Here is a 24,431-nt window from a genome sequence, read left to right on the forward strand (position 1 = left end):
TCACTGCAGCCTGAGCGACTGCCCTAAACAGGATGTGGGTTCTGACATGGCAATATATTTAATAAACTTAATTGCTGTCATTAATATGAGCTAGGGAAACATTAAAATGTATCAAGCTGCAGCAAAATTATCCCACTTTTTTGTTACCTTAATTTTCCATGTCCTTTTCAAAAAGTCACACTGGAACAACTAAGCAGAACATTGCACCTTTGCAACACACCATAAACAGTGCAAACCTCAGTGAAAGATACGCTATAAAATAAATAACTTCCCATGGAAAGCATAAGTCACTTGTATATTAAACTGGAGAAATTTGTATAAATGAACAGATTGTACAGGCTGGGGTGTAATCATTATACCAACAAGTCTTACATATTGTACTGTTTCAGCTACCATACTTCACTGCAATTATTAGACTCCTTTTCTGCCAACTCCAAGTTTAACATACTGTCCTGCGGCCAAGGCCATTTGATTATAAATAGCAAAACATCACGTAAATGCAGGCATGTGGGGAGCAGATACAGCACAGAAAAGTGGGCCATTCGGAAGAAGTATTTACTTTTTTTAGGGTCTGATCCTGTACAAACATTTAGTCATGTGAATAGCTGGCTGTTCTAGAGCAGTTTCCCGAAATTCAAAGAAATTATTAACCTTAAAGGCACAAATGTAATAACTTGCAGGATACAGTTCTTGCAAGCCTTGTTTAGAAGTTTTTAATAAAAGCACAGTAATTAAAATAAGAGATATATTTTGGAGTCAGTTTGTTCTTCACAAATGTTACATATTGAAACAACAAAATCTCATGGCCAGGTAGCTATCTCATGCAGTTAACTGTTTTTATCACAATCAGATTATAACATATGTGTTAAATACTCGTGAATTGATAGATTTCTTCCTAATTTGTGACTGATCCAATGATCTGAAACTGCAGGGGCAGAATTCACAGTAAGAAGAAAAAGGAAAAGCTGGAAAATGTCACCACATGGAGCCACTTCACTGTATATATTAATTATCTATCATTTGCACAGCACCAGTGACTTGGGTAGATGTTCTGTGTTCCACTAAAGAGACAAGGAGACAAACCCCAACTTTCACTGAAGTCAGTGGTAAAACTCCCATTAACCTCAGCAGAATCAGGATTTTACTTCATGTGAACTCTAGGGTTCAAAGGTATTTTTCCAGCTCATTCCTCTACAGAATCAGTCGCACAGACAAAAAAATCTTTTATGAGATGCCATTACGGGCTGCTTGAAGTAAAAGCACTCTGCAATAGCATACAATTTATGGGAACACCTGAAATCTGCTCTGACCAGCTCTTCACACTAGGCCAGTAGACTTAAGTAGCTCATTACTTTCTGTCACACACAGGGAAGACAACGCTATGTAGGCACTATGGAAGGGGATATTGCTAACAGGGACGTATGATGAAAAATACATGCTCATGTGAAAAGGTGGTATGGGATGCCCTGATTATAAAAGGTGTGGTATCCTCTGTTGGTTGAATGCAAGCACCCTTATCTCCAGGTGAAACACTGAATGCAATCACAAGAGAGAGGAACTCAAGCCTGGACTTGGAAACTTAACTATGCCCAGGTTGAGAGGACACAGCTGACCACTGAGAGGAAGCACAGATCTCACCTCCTCCTCCACTGAAAAGGCCTCCCTCTCCTTCAGAGAGAACGGGAGGATGCCATTGCAATAGATAGAATGGCTAGAGTGAGAAAAGAAGCAGTAAAACCCTCCCTCATTATTTCCTGGCATAAGCAATCTGGGTGGAAAATGCTTCTTGAGCAATGGCTTGGCAAAAGGAGATCCTATCACTAACTCTGAAATAACAGATAGTATCCATGTGAGTAGCCTTGATTATCCAAAAAGGCATTTATCACTTCATGATCCAAACCCTCCAAAACATCACTGCACCACTCTCCAGAGAGGTCCGTAACTGCAACATTTATGTTACAGGAAGCTTTTTAGAGCAAGAGGGAATGACATGTTGAGTTTTGCTCGAGAGCACACTGGGGAGGACAGAGGCAGATCAGAAGCCATATCTTTGGAAACATCAATGCTTTGCTTTCATTGTACAACTGTCCTGTAATCCACTGACACATACTGTCTCTTATGTCAAAGGGAAGTTGATTTGGGGTAGAAACATGGCAAATATTTTAAGTCTCCCTACTGCAGTGTCATTTGCATGTCCAACATTTCGAAGGCTGACCCGGAGCCATGCTTTACATGGCTGGGAGGTAGCCCTGCAAACGAACTACTGTCTTGCAAAGTCAGCCTGGCAGAAGAAGACTCCCTGACACAGAACTTGGGGAAAACCCTTTTTGGGGCTTGTTTTTAAATGGAAGATTGGATTCTGTAGAAAATATAAAAAATTATGGAGCAGTCTGTGAGTTTCCATTGGCCCCCAGCCATGACATGCAAAAGAAAAAAAAAAAAAAAAAGAAAAGAAAAGGAATGAAACCACTTTTTGTCATTTTGTTCCTTCATGAGGGCCCAGAAGCTGTGTGTGTTACAAGTGCCACGTTTCTTTGTTGCACTCCAGCAACCAACACAGATGTAGCAGGGCCAAGAGCTGGATGCTTATGTTTTGTGTATCTTGGATGTAAGGCTTTGGAAAATCTGTCTCTGAGTTATACAAATGGTCAGCTCATTCTCTGCTGGGAGTTGCATTCCCATTGTTTATTCTGTATTTCTAATATTGACTTTTGTAAGTTGTTTAATTTCCTGAGGCTCAGGTCAGTTTCATTTAGAAATGTTTTCTTTTTTTTAGCATCTCATGAAAGCTGAGTTTCGTTTCCCAAAGTTCCTTTTTGTCACACAGACAATGCATTGATGGGACATTGGAAAAAGGGCAGGCCCAGGTCTTAACTTCTCCTCATCTCTCATTTGTATCGATGCCAGTCACTAATGCAGCTAAAAAACATCTGTAAAATGTTTCTCACTGTCATTGGCATGGGGGATGAAAAGCAAGACCCTTGCTTTTCTCAGTGATTTACATTGCCTTCTGCATCCCAAGCCTTTCCTGAAACTTTTTAATTGTAAAGGTTGAGCCTCAATTTTATCTTCAGCCTGATTTGTAATGACAGCGACAATCTGCATCCAGACATTGGTACACCATTCCCACTATGAATAAATCAGTGACATTTCACTGTATTTCTACCACTTGTATAGTCATAACTTACTGAACACCTTCATGAGTGCCAAATCATTAATTAATGATGTGGGTAATTCATCAACAAGCCAGAATGGTAAACACCTTTGAAAGGATTTACTTTCCATCTAGTCCCAGGACTGAAAGCAGTGATGAGATGAGATGAGACAAACCAGTGAGTGTCAGAGAGAGAAGCATAAACCCCTTGAAGTCAAACTTAAGTATTTGTTCTAGAGCTACAGCCATTAAGTTTTACTCTCCTTTAAACTGATTATGATTTTAAGCTGGGCACCAAGTTCTGTCCCTTCATTGCTGGAAAGGTTGAGGAGTGTGTCCAAAACACGTCTGCTGAGGAAGTAGAGATGACCAGAGCCCCGCTGATACAGCTGCCCAGCCTCAGAGGGATGCAGACTCCATCCTCCAAATGAATGTCCCCAAATCCCAGCAGAAAGCAGAGCTACCTTAAAGCTCACTAACATCTTCTGTGCCTGTACTTTTCTTACCGTGAGTTTTACACTCAACTACACTACTTGAGGCTGATGCCTAGGCTCAGATTGCATCACCAGGACAGTTTTGTGGTCCATCACACTGTTGAGCTAGTTATGACACTGGCACAGTTGCTTTTCTAAGGGTCTATGGACACTAAGGAAAACCTTCTGTTCCCCTGAAAATGCACAGCCTAATGCTCTTCTCCAGGCAGAACTCCAGAAACTGCAAAACGAAATGGCATTTATGGTAATCGTGATATCATAAAAACATAGTCTAATGCACATCTGGAGTGAAAATGCCATGCCATTGACTCCTTTCTGATGCAGCTATTGCAATAACCAAAATAATATCTCACTTCATATATAACAGTCCCTGTCCTAAAAGACTTACATCCAGAGCCATTTGCAGGTGCAGCTGGTACTGTGAGGTGATGCCCAGTCACTCAGAGTTGGACAAGAGTACACGAACCACTATTGTTTCAGCTACATAATCCTCAGGTTATGTTGGTGAAGACATCCATGAAAAGGCATCTTCTAATTTAAAGCATTTGACAAAGGTCTAAATTACAAATACAGTCAGACAAGGTACTTTTCTGTAGCCACTAGAGGAAGCATTGCTATAGCTAATTCAGACTCAACTTATCCCTCACTAGCGTCTCTTAGCTCTTCCATTCAACAAGAGAGGATAAACAGCATGTGAAACCAGCTCCTTACTGCAAGCAGGAGGTAGACTATTGTCATGGTTTAGGCCTGGTTGGCAGCCAACCACAATGCAGCAGCTAATCACCCTCCCTTCCCCCTCCCCACCTGGGAATGGGGGAGGGGATTAGAGGGGTGAAGGGACACTCACAGGCTGAGATAAGAACAGTTTAATAATGGCAATAAAATGAAAACAGTAACGATGATGGGGGGAAAACAAAAAGAAATATATAAACAGGCAATGTACAGCGTAATTGCTCACCACCCGCTAACCAATACCCAGCCCGTTCCCGGCCAGCGACCCCGAGATACCAAGATCCCACAATCGCAATCCCAGAAGCGAGAGCGCTCCTTCCCAACCACCCCTTCTTTATATAGTGAGCATGACGTTCCATGATATGGAATATTACATTGGCCAATTTGGGTCTGGTGCTGTGGCCGTGCTCCCTCCCTGCTCCCTGTGCCCTGGCGCACGGGCAGAACATGAGGAGTCGGAGAGTCCTTGAAATCTCAGTAGCAGCTGAAAACATCAGTGTGCTATCAGCATTCTTCCCATACCAAACCCAAAGCTAAATCCAAAACACAGCACTCATCTAGTCCCTGAAAAGGAATATTAACTCTATTTCAGCCCAAAGTAAGACAACTATCATCTGTGAAGCACAGATGAGGACTTCCTACTTCATGGGATGCTCTTAAGTGCTCTGATGTTACTTTGGCAAGGATCTCATGAGCAGGTTGATACCCAGCTTTCTGCACACATGCAGAATTTGACCTTTTTCCCCAAAATATGATTTCTGGGTTCAATCATTTTGGCCTATCCCACTGCTGCCCTACAGGCAACATACATAATTCAGCATTTCACTGAATCATTACACATATACTCAGCAGCTTGGTGCAAGAGATTAAAGTCCATCATGATTTTCTAGGAAAATCTGGAGGACAAAGGTAGGGGTTGTAAGAATAAAAGCATAGAGTTATTTAACAGAGGTTAGTATACCATGCGACAGAGAAGCCACTTTGACCCATGAATGTAAAATGATGCTCTCTGTCCTGAGGGTTTCACCCAGCAGTGACTGTTGCTTACCAAGGGTGCCGTGCTGCTTGCTCACAGGTGTATCTTTTATTAGGGTCCTTCTCCATCAAATTCCGAATGAAGTCTTTAGCTGCAAAAAAAAAGGGAGAATAATTTAAAGCAATATGGTTTATGCCCAGTTCTGCTGCCAGATGAGCAGCCAACAGCATTGATCAGGCTACCAAGTGCCATCTGGCCATACCACCAGAAAATGGTCCTAGGTCATTTGTCATTTATTAGTATAGCTATAACCAAAGTGTCTTAGGACCAAACCAAGCTATACAGTATGGCAGATAAAAGCTTAAGGCATATACTCCTGCAAGTATATTTAGGAGTGGGATAAATAATTCAGAGTTAGCAGAATACAAGCCTGCCAGGTCCCAGCTCCCTGGTTAGCCAAGTGTCTCTGACCATCTTAGTGGTCTGAATATGGCCACATCTGTTGGAAATGCTGCTAAACAGTGGGAAAGGCGAAGAGGAGGTCAGATGCCACAGTAAGAGGAGCTTCTCATTGCTCACTCCAAGCAGTCACACACATGGGCAGCTGTGAGGACATGTTGCATATTTAAAAACAAGTTACAGAGGAAAATGGACTCCCTCGAGTATGAGATAGTGTGTTTTTAATCAACACTACAATGGAAGGAAGGGAGATCGCAGCATGGCGTGCATCCAGTAGTTTCAGGAGAAAGCAGATGAACGAGTCACAGCAAAGCCAAATATGGCAGGAAAATCTTTGTGCTGACTTAAGTGATGGACTTTCCCTCAAAATGGAAAGGGGCCTTCCAGCAGACCTTCATATTTTCTCCAAAATCCTTATGGACTTAAAAAAACTTCTTATCACATATATTTTTAAGCAAACCGTCACAATGATATCTGGACCACAGATGTAAGCAGCATGAAGTGTTGTTCTATTTGGAGATAACAGGATATATAATAATCTTTAAAATAAACCACTTATTTTTATATCTCCCCTGCATTAATCAGTAGTACTAATGAGTCAGAAAACTGCATTTCTAGGGATATTTTTGTATCATAAAATATTCCTAGAGCTTATTTATTCTCCTGCATGAAGTGGCAGATGTTTCCCCAGGTTGGACAGAGCATGGACACTGAGTTTGCGTGACCTCTTGGAGACCACACAGTACGTCAGTGGCACACGCAGGGTGCAATGCTGAACATGTCCCTGCTGTCACCTATAGGTAGTGATGCTGGAAGACCATGAGCCATGCTGGAAACAAAAGCCTTTAGGCATATTTGCCTGTAACAGGTTGGTATATCTGCCTCTGCCAGACTGAGCAGGGACAAGCAGGTGCTATGGGTTAAATGTCTTCTGCTCTGCGTGGGGAACTGGGCGACCATAGCAGCAGCTATCTGGATCCAACCATGTGGACAGTACTCCAGTTTCTGAATCTGCTTACCCACCTCATTTGGAAGCCATTAATTTCTTGGGTTTTTTGCTGTATACACTGCAGACTCACTTTGGACCTGCAGCGCAGTATCAGTTACAGAGCCAAACTGGTTTGCCACCTTACACATAAACCATCTGCTTTTTATTTGTATATGACGGAGAAATTAAACTGCTTTGTCTTCTTGGGACAGTCTTCTATCTTTATCTTCTGTTCCAGCTATATTTTAGTGCTTTCTGTGTGCCTGGACAAATAGCACTTAATTTGCTCTCCTGCAGAAGTAAACTCCTGTAACCGAGCTGAAAGACATGCACACTCCCAATGGTTTTCAGTTAAAAGGAGCTCCGCCCATGATGGAGGGTGCATTCTCACGCCCAGAGGAAGATATCTGCAATAGGCATGCATACATCTATGGTTGTTGCAATTAAATGAGCTTCTTACCAGACTCAGAGATGTCATCCCAATATGGAGAGTCAAACTCATACTCTGCCTTAAGGATCTGCTCGAAGAGTTTGGAATCATTTTCGTCATAGAAAGGGGGATACCCACAGAGCCTAATGGAGAACAAGAAAAAAGAGATGTGACCCTTGGACCTGTCTCTGCCAAGAAGGTGAGAAAGAGGGAGGGAGAAGAAAGAGAAACTCTTGTTTAATACGCTCCAATAAATGTTCAAGCAGGTAATCCCTACCGTGAGAGAAGTTTGTTCAGGGACATGTAAACCCAGATTTGAAGGTTGGCACCATCCCGGACAAAGAGGAATTCTGCATGGAAACCTGGTGCTGCTGATCCTACGCTGACTCATGTAGATATCCTGGCCTCCCTCTGCATGCTTTTGGGTGTTTAGCCAAAGGAATAATTTTATTACACAGCCATAAGCCCTTCCATTCTCTCCTATATATGTGGTAAGAGAAGCTTTCATGAGCAGCTTTCACACCCTACATCCACAGAGCACCAGTCTCTCTCATCCCTCAGCCCAACCATTCCCATCCAGAAGCCTTCTCTGTACTTGCTTCATTGTTTTGGTTGTCCTTCTGGACTGTTCTCACCCAGTGTCTTACACAAGCCAGTCACACTGACTTTATTCTCTCCCAGATGGTGAAGAAGCAGTGTGCATGGCTCCGCAGACATGCAGGCACAGCAGAGCCTTGGGAACTGGGGACACACAAGAGGTGGCAACACCTACCCAGCCACCTGCATGGCATCAGGACAGGTTTTGAGCACAACCTGTGCTCTCTACACTGTGCAAGAGACCATGGCTCTATAGGAAGGTTTGTTATACAACTGGGGAGCCACCAGGCACCTCTTCTCCAGCACAACAGGGAAGAAGAGCTGGTACAAAGCAGGACTAGGAGCCCCACAGAGCTATCAGGCAGAGGGCAGGATGCATCTGCAGGTTGTGCTGGGCTCTGCGTCCCCAGGCACAACAAGGAGGACATCTGAGAGTCACTCCATCCCTGCAGCAGAGCCTGCACGGGGCTGCGCTTGGACCTGCTGCTGTTGTGGAGACACACAGAGAGCCTCTCCTTTTCTCACTTCTGCAAGTGATTTTGCTGTCCACATCAAATTGCCTGCCTTGCCTAAGGCTAACAACAGTCCTGTCCTGGTTTTCAGTATTTATAATCAGACTTCTCAGAAAACCTAGCCCCAGGACAAGCGGGACATGGAACATTATTTGCCTAGTTTGAGCTAAAACATTCAGGGTGCCCCGTCCCAGTGCTGCAGACAGCAGGATAGTCACTCTGCCAAGGCAGGGCTCCTCCAGCCCTGCAGACATGGGAAAACCACATCCAGCGCTGTGCTAAGCAAATGCAGTGATAAAACTTGTGCGTCAGAAATCCCTCACATCCAGCCGATGCTGTATGCAGTAGTCTGTCCTTCTCTGTACCAGCAAAGGTACCCCTTCCTCGAGTTTTAATACCAATGTTGCAAACTGCCAGATTTACCTCTAAGGGTGGTCCAAGGTTTTAGCAAACCCATCCTGCTCACTGTTAAATGGGCCTTTCTGCCTCTATTGTCTCGTATAAAGATGATGCACTTCTCTTAGCTTTAGTCTACAGTGTAAATTACTTTCACATACTTTGCCGATATTGAAATGATCTTTTTCCTACAGTTTTCTTAAACCCATAGTCAATCAACCTCAATAAAGCACTTAATTGGAGAGAGGCAGCCATTATAAAGAGACTGAAGATGTAGCTGAAACACTACACTGTAGCAACAACTGAGCAAGGGGGGAGAAATGTAAGAAATTAAATACTCAGGTTATTTATAACCCAAAGCCAGCCAGCTGCCCTGGAGGTTATTTGAACCAACTCAACACTTGAGGTGAAAGGAGCAATGTTTTGTTAGCCCTGAAGAGCCAGTGTGCTTGATAAATAATTTAAATACTGAATGAGATGTTGATCTGCGTCAGATCCATATTGACCTGGAAGAACTCTGCTGAAATTTGCAGCATTATAATGAAGCCACTGTGGTTCAGCTGAATCAGAAATCTCTGTCTTTATCTTGAGAAGATGATGAGCCAGTCTTCATTTGTGTCACACTGGATGACTGCCATTATCAAAAGCAAGTAAGTAACCTCATGCCAGGCAACAATTTACATTCAGACATTACATACTGCATACCTACTTAATGGGCATGTGCTTGTGTATGGGGCTCGATGCAGCACCCCCTACAAGAAACCCAGCAGAAGAAGTGGCATAAGAGAAAGGTCATTAAAAACGGTGCATTTAAGCAAACCCCCCAAAAGCCGTTATGCACCTGATGATGGAAGAAAAACGTCTGGTAACCGAATGCAGAAACTAGATCCACAACCAGGATCTAGTTCTACAGGTTTCTATGAAGAACATTTATATAACTTGCTTTAACATAATAAATATCAGTGCTTACATCCCACAGTCTTAGGGGGGGATGCACACAAACTGATTTTCACCTTTCTCCTCTTCTGTCACAACCCTCAAGATTTTGGGTGCTTTATAGAGGGGTTTGGAAAGGCTGGAGTTGACAGCACCAGAACTGCAACTGTTAGGATGGCCACTGGAGTAGAGATGTCTAGGTTGGAGGAAAACTGCTCCTCCAAAGGCACTTGGAGCCATTGCTCTGTCCCTCTTCCCCGGGGGACACACTGGGCTCTCTACAAGAAGCCTGACAGCTCTTCATTAATTTCTTGCCTTCCTCAGCACTTTCCTCAAACAAAAGCAAACTGCTCTGATAAAACATTTTAGTGCAAGCAGACAGCTCTGTGCATGCCGAGGCCCTGGCAGGCTGCTCTGGAGAGAGAAATAACTCTCTTAAAATGTGCACTGTACTAATTACCTTGGCAAAGGTACAAGAGCACAAGTTAGGGCTGCTGTGATTTATACATGCTCGTGGCAGCAAAAGGTAGGAGCAAACTGCTGAGCAGCACAGAGCTGGAGGGCTACAACCCTGCAAGAGGGGGGAGCAGAAAGTCATGAACCCCAGCAATTAACCTCCACAGAGCCTTTTAATCCCTTTCCTATACTCATCCAGCTCTTCCCCTGCTTCTCTGCATGGCTTGAGTATCTACACATCTGGGGCATCTACTTCTGTGTCTGGGAGGTCATTGCAGCCCATAGCAGGGGTAGGTGCTGGGAAGGCTGATGCAGGAGAATGCTAGGACTGCTGGGAGCTGGGCACAGGGCAGAAAACAGCCTCTTTTGGCACTGCTTTTCCCTTGCTAGTGAGATCTTGAGAAGTGTTAGTCACTCTTACAGGTCATAGAGGGGGACATCCCCCCAAATCAGGAGTGGGCTGAATGCAGGGCAAGGGCTGGTCCTGGCTCGGCCAGGGATGGGATGAACCTGTTGCATAGGGGGGCCCAAGGATGTTCCTCCAGGAGGCAAATCACTGAGGACCTACACCAGAAAGCATGTGAGAAGGGAGTAAGTTTAGGACAGAGGAGGTGGCATATGGGGGTGAAACACCAAGGCATCCTGGCACAAGGAGGGGTTGGGAGCCAAAATGTAGGTATTTTTGCTGTCCTTTCCCCTAAAACCAGAGTTTAGGAAGACACAGAAGTTTTAATGTTACTTTAATGTTTTAACATTACTAGCTTGGCAGTAAGGGATGGGAAAGCCCCAGTAAATTAGCCTATCATGAAATTTATGGCAGGAGGAAATTTTGCTGGACTTCCAGCAACTGGGCCACCTTCCAAAGTCCATAATAAGTTTTTATTTAATTCTTACAAAATCAAAATCCCACCGACTTCATTTCCATCTGATGGGACATTGCTGTGTGAAAAAAATGACCTCACTATCAGAGGTTCTGCTGCTTTTCCTTAGATATGCAGAAATACAAAAATAACCCCTCTGTCTTCAATGTGAAAAAATCCTACATTGTCCTGGGGGAGCTTCAGGCAGCTATTAGTTGCCATCATTTTCTCATAGTTTCACTACATAAAAGCTTTTCAAAATTATTTAGCAACCTTATCACATCAGCAACAGATTCTTCCTTAACTTCCTATTCACAGTCTTGCCTTAAAAATAATGGGATGCAGATAAGAAAAACACAGGTGGATGTACAAAAGAAAGATATTGCCAGAAGTCATTTCTAGAAGCCATCAGGAGAGGAAAAGATGAATACCAGGAACATCTCCTCACCAGGCTGAGAAAGCAAACCCCTGCAAGCTCTCATGACATATTGGGGACGACACTACAGGCTAAGCAACCCATTCACATGGTCAGTGTACAGCCTACAAGAGGCACTGGGGTTAGTTTTACAATTTTATAGTAAGATTAGAGCAAAGGATTCAGTAAGTGCTCAAAGACCTGAGATGTATGGTGTGGAAAGTAATCCAAGTGCTATTTATAGTGATAAACACATGTATTTCTTCTTGTTTTGGGAACAGACCCTCATACTGGCTGACACTGGTGACCTCACAAAACTGTGGACAAGACATATTAGCATGGGGAATAAAAAATAAATCAAGGGGCAAGCAGTGAGGAGCAATCATTTGGGGTTACCTTCCCAGTGTTTAACTGAGTTATCCTGAGCAGTCCAACATGCCTGTGTACATTTTATCATCACTAACTCTCCTTCCAGTACCAAACAAGTAACTTATTCCTCACTTTCTTGTTTAGGCTTGTGGGTGATGGTGAACAGGAGAACTAACTGACCAGCTTTTCCCAGTGTGTGACACCAGGATGATGGGGGAAACTTATTCTGGCATAATATACTTTGTACTGTCCCTGGTTAATCCTTCCATACAAACATCATTGATGATTCATACACATCTGCTCGAAAATCAAAAGCAATTCAGCAGCAAAGTGTGAAAGTCTGATCCAAGATTTACCTCCAGATACTCATTGTTTATAAATAACAGTAACAAACCAGTAATTCTCTTGTCTTGTAAGTGAATAGAATCAGAAGAAAATTCAGGGCAAAATGTGTTCAGCCTAGTGCAGAAGAGAGGGGAGTTGTTGACTGAATAACCACAGGCTGAGGCAGAGTATTCTGTGGCCCTGGGTTCTTTTCCAGCTTTGGAACCTGATTTTCTACTTTTTGCATAAATTAACTTAATATTCTCTCTATCAGGCATACATGCAATCAGTATTTTAGCTCCCAAGCTTTTGTAACCCCTCATGTGACCCAGAGAGGTCCAAAATCCAGCTGCTGGGAATCGAGTGGAGTCTCTTTCTCTTCTTATGTTTTGTATTTTTAAGCTGAACACATCATCAAAACTACCTTGTGATAAGTAGAAATCCAAGCTCAACAGTAAGGCTGTTTCAAATTGAGAAATATTGCAACTGGAATAACAGGAAATTTCAGGCTGCTAAAATTAGTTTGTGTGAATAATGACTTCTCATGCAAAACAGGTTTTGATAAAAACTCTGCTGGTGCAGCCTCTGCAATCTGGCTGTCATTAACGAGAACCATTAGAGGCTGGCAGTGAAACAAAGGTATTCTTTCCTAGGATATTCTTCACCTTGCATATTACAGAAACAAATATTTGTCTAGAGCATTGGTGCCACAGAAACAGTTTGTTCTTCCAGTGTCGTAAACTGAGGGCTCTCATGTGAGACTGAGCTTGTGTCTGCAGGCACTCAAACCATTTGCAGTAATAATAGCTCAAAGCATCTTTAATTTATGCCTGGCTTCTGTGTTGGATTGACCTCAGTTTCCATTTTCTTAAATGACAACAGTCTGTTCAGAGCGGCTGTGAGGATTCGTGGGAGAGGTGGGAAGGTGATGCTGGACGATGTGCTTGGATTGCCCTATGCATAAATATGTCTCTGACTGGTTTGGGCATGTGCAGGTAGCCCCAACTGTGCTGGCTGCGGAGATGGAAATGGCATATCGGGATGGGGGGTGGTGATATACTGGAATCAACTCCTGCTCAGGGCAGGATTAACTGCCAGCATTGCACCAGGGTGGCTATGCTGCTGGTGCTCATGGCATCTCAGCACCATGCTGCACTGTGAGCACACTGGTTCTGCTACCTCCAGTGGTGTGCCACTGCTGAGACAGTAAACCTGGATGTTAAACCTGTGCCCAACACCAGTTGTGTCAGACACCCCAGCAGGGCTACTTCCTTCCAGTTTAGGGAAGGGCCCCTCTTCCTCTCTGTCTTTACTGTACCCCTGACATCCACTTTCTTACAAGACCACATCTACAGTTTCTGGCTATTCCTGGAAGCAAGGATAAGATAAAGTTTAGGATTAGGAGATGTGAGATGTGGGCTGGGTTTCTAAGATCCCATTTCAGTCAACAGAGGTGGAGTCAACGGAGACCGGAGAGTGATGCAAATGTGCCATAGAGGAGATGAAACCATACTGTGAAGGCAAGGGTCTGAGTATGGAACACGGTGTCATCCAGCAGCCTCAGCATGGGCATCTGGTGCTATTCGACACGGTCCATGATCTCCTGCTTGGCCTCCATCTGCCGCTACAGAAGGAAGGTCTCTGCAGTGTGTTAAACTGCGTGGCATTAAATGTGTAAGTTTAGGCAACTGAATGGCATGTCGGTGAAATGACTGCTTGCACTGACCCAAACTGGGTTGAGGAGACCACATGTAGAGCCCAGTGACACTGGAGAAGCTACTGAGTGCCCAGGACCCCTGTCCCCAGCTGGCGGGCACACCATGGGGCTATGGGAGTCTGGGCTGTCCTGCAGTCACAGCTTGAGACCAGGCAGGACACCATATGTGACTGAAACAGCATTAAGCACCTATGTGAGGGTAACCAGTGAGCCCTGGAGTGCTGCTGATTGTTACAGGAGCTGAAGGATGCAGTTCACTTGCAGAAATATTCAAGGAGGTGGTTTGATCTCAGACCCAATCCTACCCGAGCAGTAACAGTCTGGCAAACACATTACCACACTCCTTTTATGACAATGCATTATTGCCATTCATTTTGACTGTACATAATACAAATCAATTCCTTATTACATGAAGCACAGAAACCCTGAAAAGGTTTCCTTGTCCTGCAAACAGGAATTCATATGGACTCGTTCTTACTAAACCGATTTAAGCCTTCAGGGTTAGGAATTCCCCATAAAGAAAATGGGGTATTTAGATTTGAGCAGTGCATATGACTTGCTTGACAAGTCCAGCACATGTTGATTTGGAAAACAGAGCAGGAAAAAATTGAGCTGAACCTTGCAGAAAGAGCAGCCTTGTTTAGGAAGGGGGAATGATTATGGATGACATTAAAACCTTCCACCTATCAAGGATGTGTTCATAAACCAGGTGTGGAGGGCACATTACTTAGCACTGTCTCACCCTTACTCCTCAGCAAGACACATAAAAGCAACAAGTGAAATAACAATGGGTCTGCAAGCAAAAAAAAACCTTTGGTGCATGAGCCATGGTTGAAAGGGACTGAAAACTTGGAGGAATGCAGAGCCAAGCTTATCTCCAGGCAACTAGAATGTACCAGTTCACAGCCCTCCTGTGGGCTACCAGATGGACACATTTTCAGAGAGGATATTTGACAATAAACTGAACCTAGTCAGTGGTTGAGTCTGGAAGAGAGGCAGTGCACTGCCACCTGCATCCTCCTTCTTCCCACTCTCTGAAGCTGGTACTCAGCAAAGTATGGCAAAAGCAACAGAAAATACTCTACCTGATTGTCCTGCCATGGCTGGCAACGACCAAAAATGTCAAAAACTCCAACTCCTAGGCCTTCCATTGCTCAGGTTTGCTTGTGGAAAATGGTAAGTTTGGGTCAGCACACACCATCCTTACCTAAAAGAGCACTAGGAAATGATGTGTGAAGCAGTCTCTGAGGTATTTTGGCATGTCTGCTGCCTTCCTCACTGCTGTAGCATGTCTCTCCGGGCTTTGCCACAAAGTCAGAATCAGCACTGTTGATTTTTGCTTTGTTATGCAAAAGCTTTTTGCATCCTGCTACTGATGGTTGCTCCAAAATAAATCCATCCCCCTGCAAAGTATTGTACTCAACAAATTTTCAAATATTCATGTAGATTGGAAAACCAGTCATAAAGCTAATGCTTTTAGGCAGGACTTTGTTTTACATAAATAAACATACTTGCAAGTAAATAAAACCTTCCTATACTATCTTAATATAAAAAAGGTATTTAGGGTAGCCTATAACTTATGTTCAAGACTAAATGAAAATGTAAAGAATTAACTTTGCACAGAGTGGACAGTACAGCAGTGAGGTTTGTCCTGGCAAAAATAGCTCTACTATACCATCAAAAAGCTATTCATGTTGACAAGCCATGAAATGTTTGCATAAGGAGAAAGGGAACAAAGGAATGCTTTAATGCTGAACTTCATTGGAGCTGCTTTTTCCTTCAGTCTTGTATAACTGTGACAGTTGTGTAAAAAGGAAAAATAAAAATGGGGGAAAACACTGGTAATGCTGTCATGGAAGGATATTTCTTTCTGTGGTAGTCAACAGCTACACACCAGCTCTGTGCTCTCTTGCACAAAAGGAACAGGCTTGGTGTGATCTGCGTGGTCACCCTGGGTAGCCCATGGCAAAAGCCTGATCTCATCTTGAAGACCCACATGAATAGCTTCTGCTTCAAAGTCTGCAAGGCTGTGGAGATGCAACCTATGCAATTGTTATTTGAATGACACACATGGACTCACAGACCTGAGCCCTGAGCACAGACTACCCCATCAAGACAGGCCTCTGAGCTAGAGGGAGTCTTCATGCAGGTTCAGAGACAGCAAGTTCTACATTTCCTTCTCAGTCCAAACACTAGCAGTGATTTCATATACATATTTCATACACAGAGTTGAGTCAGATGATGGTGTCCAGAAATGTTATGGTTGCCCTTCTCTGGACAGCACTAATGACCACTGGTACCAGGGTATCCCCATGGCCATCGTGTCCATGGACACCTCTCCAATCCTTCCAGGTGTTGTCACTGCTGCAGGAGGTGGCTTAACTACTTTCATGGCTCAAGCACTGAAGCTGCACCCACATCTATAGTGCTGGCTGTCCCTTTCATGGAGACAAGTCTGGATATAAGGAAAAACCTTTTCCCCCTGAGGACATTCAAGCAGTGCGACAGGTTGCTCACAGACCTTGTGCAGTCTCCGTTTTCAGAGGATTTCAAGACCCAACTGGATAAAGCCCTAGGCAACCTAGCCTGACCTCAAGGACAGGAGTTCCTGAGGTTCTCTCCACTTCAGCCTTTTAAGGATAAAATTATCCTTAAAAATTAGCCTAGTAAGCCTTTGTGAAGAAGGGTGGCAGGTACTGAATGAGGACAGGCACTAAATCTCCATAAACGTATGAGTTCTGAGATCTATCCATCACCTGGGAGAATGAACAAAAGTCTTGGTCATGTTGCTTTTTCCAGTAACCAATCCCCACTCCTTTGAGCAGCAATTAGCCCCATTAGAGGAGCAAATCTCGGCTAAGAATGCAGAGGCTTAATGGTTTGATAGAAGAGTGACAGAACTGTCAGGGCACAAATCACCCTCTCATATGGGACCTGATGGTTGGATGTGTTAAGCAAAATGACCCCTCATTTTCAGTAAAAATCTCAATATTTTGTATTATGTTTTATGAGAAGAATTCATTGCAGTCCAAGAAATGCTCTTCCCCCCTTATCTCCCTCTGCACCCTCTCCAGGGAACAAAAAGCCATTATGGTGATGCCTTGAGAGGTGACCCTTCAGGATACACCGGTGGGCACAATGCTGTGCTCTGTGGACATGGCCAAATTTGTTTCTTGTCAAAGCTAATCTGAGCAGGAGATGTAACAACTTCATTAATGTCGCAACCTGAACTAGCCCATACTATTGCACATGGTGTAGTTCAGATGGGAGCAAGGATTTTAGCTTTTGTAGGGTCCTGGTTCATTTTCCACCACTTCTGCCAAATTTCAGCCTTTATGTAACTGGGAGATGTCCTGGGCTCATGTTATCCTGGGTCACAAATGTCAGAGATTAGCTTTTTAGGCCCAGACTAAGTGGGGAACTATATGGCAGGAGAGCATGTTTCAGAACCCAAAGCTGCCTGTGATTGAAAATCTGACAGATACTCACAAGATGTATGCAATGACCCCGATGGACCAGCAGTCCACGGCTTTGCTGTAGGGTTTCTGGGCCAGCACTTCGGGAGCTGAAAATAAAAAGCCAGATAAGCACGTTACAAGACCAAACATTTGAACGTGGACAAGAGGTAGGACCCTGAAACTTGAAGCTCCCTGAGACCTTGTGTTGCTCTCCATGTACAGCCCTTGCATGTGCAAATATCCTGATGTTTTTGAAGCTCATCTTCCCACAAAAAAGGACAACTTAAAGTGGAGCAAATTCCCCCTTTTCCAACTCCAAGGACAGAAAATGAAACCAAGCACAGGGAGATACATGACAGGCCATCACCTCCCTGTCAGAGGAACTTTAGGAGACACAGAGGAAAACAAAGCTGAGTTTTGCACCAGTGCTGAGATACACATTCACCCTGACAGCCTTGCAGCCCCACTGCATTGTGCTGCCAAACCGGGGATTTCAATAGGCAACTTGGAAAGTGCAGTGTGTCAAGGAGGTGATAAGCTACATCTGCAGGAGAGGAAGGAGAGCTGTCACCACACCTCCCAGCAACTGCCTTCCAAAGCCTACTGGATGTCAGTCAGAGGGAGTCATTTGTCCTTCCACCTCTGGGAACATAGACACCTTGAAGGGAGAAACAAAAAGTAGCAGGAATTGGACAGATGCACAAAGGAACTGAGCCTTCTGCCCCTACAGCCTTCAGCCATCATAGTCTGAATTTTTCTGGAAGTGAGAGCCTGGCATTTGTTGAAACTCTTTGTGGGTCTATTTTCCTACCTTACACCAGTGAGAGTTAAAAAGGTGGATTTTTGTTTGGGATCCTGGAGTATTATGTTTTCCCTGTTGGGACCTTTCAGTGCCAATGCTTAAACCTAAATTTTAAAACCCTGTGACTCTAATCTTTTTCACGTAAAGAAGCTTTTGCTTTTTTCAAAGCAAAATGTCCACAATAATGCAAGAAATCATTGATTGTGGCATTCCTAAAGCAGACTTGCCACACTGGGTTTCAAAAAGCACAGTATTTTCTCTGAGTACTTTGGAGTTCAAATGCTGCAAAAAAAAAATCGTGAAGGGGCAAGTCTCAGCAAAAATATTTCTTCAAGGTTACACCTTTCTCTGCTAGGAGTCTTACCAACATCAAAGCAGTTAGTTACTTGAAGAACAGTGAAGCACATAAATGTATTAAAACTTGAGCCTCACATTTATTTGCTACATAATCTTTGGCGTACTGGTAAGGAGTCTTCAGAGTTATCTTCCTAAGTTAGACAAGTCAACAAAACTAAGGTCAAAACTGCCAGCAAGGAAAGGAACAGGAAGTAATAATGAGAAACAGAAAAGACTTTCTGGTGCTTGGGCATAAGAATTTATAGAAGGGATTGAAAGGAAGACAGTGTGAGAGGGAGATGAGGGCATCCAGGCTTCATTTCCACAAGCAGAAGAGTGATGGAAAGGGTCAAGTCACACTGGAAACACATTGTAAAAAGGAAGAAAATCCAGGGGAATGTGAGTGAAAATAGAGCTGGCAGCCAGATTATGAAGACTCTTGAAGATTGAGATATGCCCCAATCTGCAGCACAGGGTAAACACTACCCCAGTCTTTAAGTCATGCAGCAAATTGGGAACACTGCATGTACAAGAAATTAAAATGATGGTTCTGTTCATATATTGTTAATCCTAATACACTGTTGTAATGTGTGAATACTCCAACACATATTGACTACGTACTAAAGGAGGTTTCTTTCCACCATATCTAGCATAAATGGCTCCTAACATGGCCCTAGGTTCTTCGTGGAAACCTGCACCCCAATTCTCAGAAGCCCTTGACTCCTTCCAGGACATGGGCATGATGCTGTACTCTATCAAGATAAAGGTTAAAATGTTCTTACTACAATAGGGGACAGGCCTGTGGAAATATAAAAGGCATCTACAGTTGGTGCCCAAAATGTAGCTCCTTTCCCAATGGCTGGATAAGGGTCTGTGTGTCAGTTTGGTTCTAGTCAGTCTGGCTGGGGTAAATTTAAAGACAAACTTGGTATGAAAGAATAAAGCACTGGAGAGCCATTCTATTTGGCCTGCCACTACCTCCCAGATAACCTGGTAATCTGAGACAGTCTGGAAAATTTACATTTCTCTTGTATAAAACAGTTGTTCCTCAAAGTTGTTCAAGACAACATTACCAGACAATTCTTGTGTCCCCTAATCTGACTCTTTCCTTCCCGAGTCTTCAAAATTTGACTCCAAGTTTTCCTCTGTAAAGAATCTTTTTTCAGAATGTGCATCAGATAGGGTCTGTGAGACTCAATTTCCTTTTTTGCTCCATTCATTGTTACTAAATTTTGTGTCAAAATATGCAGAAGGGAGTTAATTTTCCCGTTTTTAGCTGATTTGTCCTTCCAAATTCCCAATATTTTCTTTGCATATCTCTCCTACCTTTGACTGTCTGCTCCTGTTTGCATCCTTTTCAAGACTGGTAAACATTATCCATTTTATATCCCCCAAAGAAAATATCATGTAAATGGCTCTTGAGCACCATGGATCCTAGTGAGTTCCTGACATTATACAGATATGCCACATTAACGTAACAGAAAAGAAATCTGAGATGAGGGGATGTGGACTACATAAAGATTCTCCCTCTTAAAACATCAAACCTATCGTGTGACATTTCTCTCTGGTTTAAAGGAGTGAAGAGTACTGATAACAGACAGTTGCTTCTGCGGATGGTGGCTGTGAAAAGGTAAGAACACCACAGAATCAAGCCCAGAGCAAAAGTGAGGCTATTGCCTCCCTTTGGGTAAATTTTCATGAAGAAAAATTTTCTTAAGGAGGTTTAAATAATTATCTTAAGGCCAAATGTCTGCTTTTGATTTTTGTTCCAAACAGCAGTCATGCAACAGGAACAGGAGAACATAACTAAGCATCATCTGTCTCTGATATTTGGAAAAGATGGAAATATTTAATGAGCTGAAAAACCAAGTCTGAGGAGCTCTCAGAAATGATGGTAGATCAGTGCCAAGAGGCAAAAGCAGGAGATGCAATGAAAAAAATCCAAGAGACGATGGCATTAAAGGATCAACACAGACGGCTGTGGAGACAAAACAGCAGTAGAGAGAATGGGAAAGTCAAAGCTCACATTTCTGGCACTGGGGAAATGCCAGCTGAGCAAAGGTTTACAGAATTGCACCTCCCCAGGGAATCAGCGTGGGCTCAAATGCCACACAACAGTCATCCAGAGACAGGGAAGTCAATGAAACCTTCCTCTGCATCCAGGAATTGTGTTTCAGACCAAATCAGCATTGCTACCAGCAACGTGCAGCAGGCACAACATAGAGTAATGGTCCTAGGGCCTCATCCCACCTGCAGGTACATGAAGATGTGCTTCCCATGCCAGATGATCTGCTGTTTTACCATCAGGATGGTTTTTTTTGTGTTTAGTTATGTTTTGCTTTTAATAAGAGAAAAAATTAAGAAGCTTGTTTCAAGTGAAGGTTTTAAGAAAAGGTACAGAACAGGAACGTTTGGAAACCTTTCAGAGCACTATGCCATTACCTTCAGTCAACACAGCTATGCTAGTAAGCTCCCTAAAAATGCAGCTTCTGGATGCCAAAACCAGCAATCCATGTTCTTGCAAAGAGCTCAAGTGATGGGGATTGCTCTGATACTTTAAGCCTGTTGAACAAACTGTACAAGTCATGAGGGTGCCTGTTCTTCATACCAGCCTCATACTTAAAAGCGATTCTCCTACACTCCCATGATGGTGATACTCCCAGCAGATTTTGCTGTCTCACAAGAACTCAGTCTAATGCTGTTTTCTGTGGTTTATATGGCTTCCCACAAGCTGCATGCCAGAAGCAAGGAGGCATTTGAACAAAGGGTGATGGTTTTGAAGATCCCCACAGGAGTGACAAATCAGCAGGCTGCGTAAATGTGGGAGGAATAGAAAGATCTAAACAGGGTAAAAATAACCAGGGACCTGCTTACACTGGGCAGGGACATAGTTCAGATGGCCAAGTAAATTGGCCTGGTGCAAGCCAGTACTAGTAGTTCAGCTGGTAACTATTTTAGTGCCAGTTTCCATCATGTAGGCACGTCCTGCATATAAAGAAGGGGAAACATGAGTGGGCTGCACAGGTACAAGGTGGCCATGAAGTCTGAGAAGGAAAGTAAGAAATGGTCACCAAAGGGAGAGGGTGCCAGCCCTGTTGCTGAGGACTCTTGAAGATACCGCCTCAAGAAGCTGAACAGAGAAGAAAAACCCTGCACCACTGAGAAGATGGTTGGATGCACGAAGAGCCAATCCAGCCCCTCTCCTGAAGCCAAAGATGGTACAAGAACTGTGTGAGCTCCTCTGCTGCCATACAAAGTGTCTTCCTCATGGTGCAAACAGGCTAAAAGTCATATGAAGCAGCTTCACCACAAGACCAGAGTTCCTCTTCCACTGACTCCTGTGATGAAAACAACTTATTTCCCTCTTTCACACAGTCCGCCAGTGTTCATCTTGTTTACTTGGCCAAGACTTTGAAGTTTGGGGCTGTTTCTGAAGGACAGCAGGGTTTCAGTGCAGTGCTGATGGCTTCTTGCATTCCTGTTGTCCCTATTTCATGTTGCTGAGTCAGATTTAGATAGCTGTCATGGAACATAATGCAGCTACAACCACACACCAGCAAACCCCATTTCAGAATACAGCAATAGAGCTGAGCAATTGCAATGTCACGAGGTTGTGCCTGAGCAAACCCCAGTGAGAGTAGTTCCCATGCTTTATTTTTACTTTATTACTCATGTTACTGCCTAAACAACTCCTGGGGTTTCTTTTTGATAATAAGGATATTCCAAAGGCTTATTGAATATTTTCAACCGTTGACTCAAAGGATACCAAGTAAGTCAAAATTCAGCATGGAAATATATTGCTTCCTTAAATACTTTGGTCTTGCACAGGGCTACAAGAAATGCATGGCTTTGATATGATCTGAAATTGCTACTGGATTTCTGGCAGAGCTGAACGTTGTAAATGTCCTTTCATAAAAGCCCTTCAGAAAATAAAAACAGTGAGTGAGGTGGGGTGTACAGGAACCAACCACACTACCAGGGTCCAGTCCAAACCTACGACAGGGAAATACAAGAAAATTTTACTTGAAATTGTGTTGGGACTCAGACCAAGAATTTTAAATCCCAGTAGGATTAAGATATTAGCCAGCCACAAACATCGTTCATAATTCAGCATTTCTGCAAAAGGAGATCAGAGTGCCTGAGACAGGCTTTTTAACATTTTTTCCAAAATTTTCAATGCTCCTAAGTGTCTTGCGAGTCTAAGTCCCATCTACAGAAGTAACCAAAGCTTTTGAGAGACCAGCTTTCATGGAAAGTCAGTCAGTGAGACCTAATTCCCAAACAGCCAAAATCTCTTTAAAGGAATTTGCTGAATGTCTGGAGTCATCTCCTGATGAGTGCCCAACTTGACACACCTCAAGGATGACTCATTTTCAGGCAGTTTTGTACACCTCCTTCATCACAATCAAGTTCTTATAAATGGTCACAAGCTGAGCAGCCCAAATCTATGATGTTTAAAATGATAAATCACTAATGGCTTATACAGATCTTGACCATAATCACACAGATCACTTAGGATTTTGAAAACACTTCTCCAGTTTTGACACTGGGGTGGGATCCATGCAAACCAGTTCAGACATCTAATTTGCAATGAAATGAGCCATACAAGATGCCTTATCTTACCCAAATTAAGATGTTATTAAAAGTTGGGCCTCTAGTCCCAGCTCCATCACCTAGACTCCTTCCACAAGAAATGGAAAGAGAGATAAGAGTGGTAAGCAGATAAGAAAATAGAAGACCTTTTTATCAGAAGAGGCTGTGTTATCAGACCCCCTCTTCAGCAGGTAAACATTCAGATTTGCATCTTAACAAAATTGGCTCAGCTAACTGGGTTAAATTATCCTAACTGTCACCTTTTCACCATAGTACCAAAATGTCTGACAAAACTCCTGAAGGAGTAAGAGCTCTGAACTGTTGACAGTAATTTAATCTGTAAGGCAGAGACTTAAAAACTGATGTACTAATGCACTGATGTTTCTATACGTTTTAGACATACTCTTATATGCTAAGTAATACTTTGATTTTTAGAAGGAAACCTGATATTTATTAAGAAGTTTAATTATAATCACACCCTCCCTTATTCAATGAATTTCTGAACCACATAAACAGGAATTTAGTGTCGTGGGTACCACAGTTCTATGGAGATGAAACTAAGAAATGTTGAATTAAAAACTAGAGTACAAAGAGTTGAAAGTGTATCCTAATCAGAGAAACTAGGTAGAATTGACAGGAGGACTTTTATACTTGCAAATACTTGGGGAGCAGACACAAGGTAAGATCAGGCCTACTACCAAGTTAGAAGCTTGTCCAGCACTTTGCATAGTGGAATCTGACTGGATCCATTTCTGAAGTATAAATAGCAGCAGATGCTAATGACTTCTTAACAGAGCCCTGGGTGCCTTTGACATGTGATAGGTACCTATTTTTTTTCCAGTAATTTAAAAGCAAAGTGCTTAAATTGGTAAAAATAATTACTTCCTCATAAGAACTTAGAAAGTGGGTTGTTCTACATATCTTTAAAGAAAAGCACCAGGAAATGTGTTGCACGTGATGGGTCCCTGAGTGTTACTTCAACCCTAGGTAAAATGGATGGAAAAAAAAAAAAACCAAAAACAAAAAGAGGTGGCAGACAGGACAGTTCATGGGCCAGCACAGTGGCATGTGTCTGCCCCAATTCAGATGAGGATACATATTCATGTTGTGCCATTAGGAAGAAGGCCTCTTACATTTATTTGATGGAATTAGGCAAGTACTGCAAATTGGAGTGATGCTGGAAGCCATGAAAGCTTTTGGATATGGACAAATTGCAGACCATGTATGCAGAAGCCATGTCATCAGGTATCACATTCACGGCAGCCCATTTGTGGGCATCACCACAGTGACTGACATCAAAAATTTTCTGTGCTTGGAAAATGTTGTCTGGGCAACCAATTATATTTTTTAAAAAAAGCAGCAGTAAAGAGGAGCTGTCTTCCGTGTAAAAAAGAAATAGAACAAATACTTAAAGAGGTTTTCTTTGT

At 43.1% G+C, this 24,431-nt stretch overlaps 1 protein-coding gene across 3 annotated transcripts in view; it reads right to left on the minus strand.

The window, feature by feature from the left end:
- The window catches only part of CAMK1D (calcium/calmodulin dependent protein kinase ID), a 230,979-nt gene that overhangs the window by 18,233 nt on the left and 188,315 nt on the right, over nucleotides 1-24,431 (minus strand). For all 3 annotated transcript variants that reach the window (XM_032985872.2, XM_032985871.2, XM_032985870.2), the window contains exons 6-8: nucleotides 17,305-17,380; nucleotides 7,264-7,376; nucleotides 5,429-5,507 (exon numbers count right to left, since the gene is read on the minus strand). In XM_032985872.2, coding sequence (XP_032841763.1) covers nucleotides 5,429-5,507; nucleotides 7,264-7,376; nucleotides 17,305-17,380 — 268 coding nt within the window. The remainder of the gene's footprint in view (nucleotides 1-5,428; nucleotides 5,508-7,263; nucleotides 7,377-17,304; nucleotides 17,381-24,431) is intronic.

Source organism: Tyto alba, unplaced genomic scaffold (assembly GCF_018691265.1).
Source record: "Tyto alba isolate M040663 unplaced genomic scaffold, T.alba_DEE_v4.0 Super-Scaffold_2, whole genome shotgun sequence".
In the NCBI taxonomy this organism is placed as follows: domain Eukaryota; kingdom Metazoa; phylum Chordata; class Aves; order Strigiformes; family Tytonidae; genus Tyto; species Tyto alba.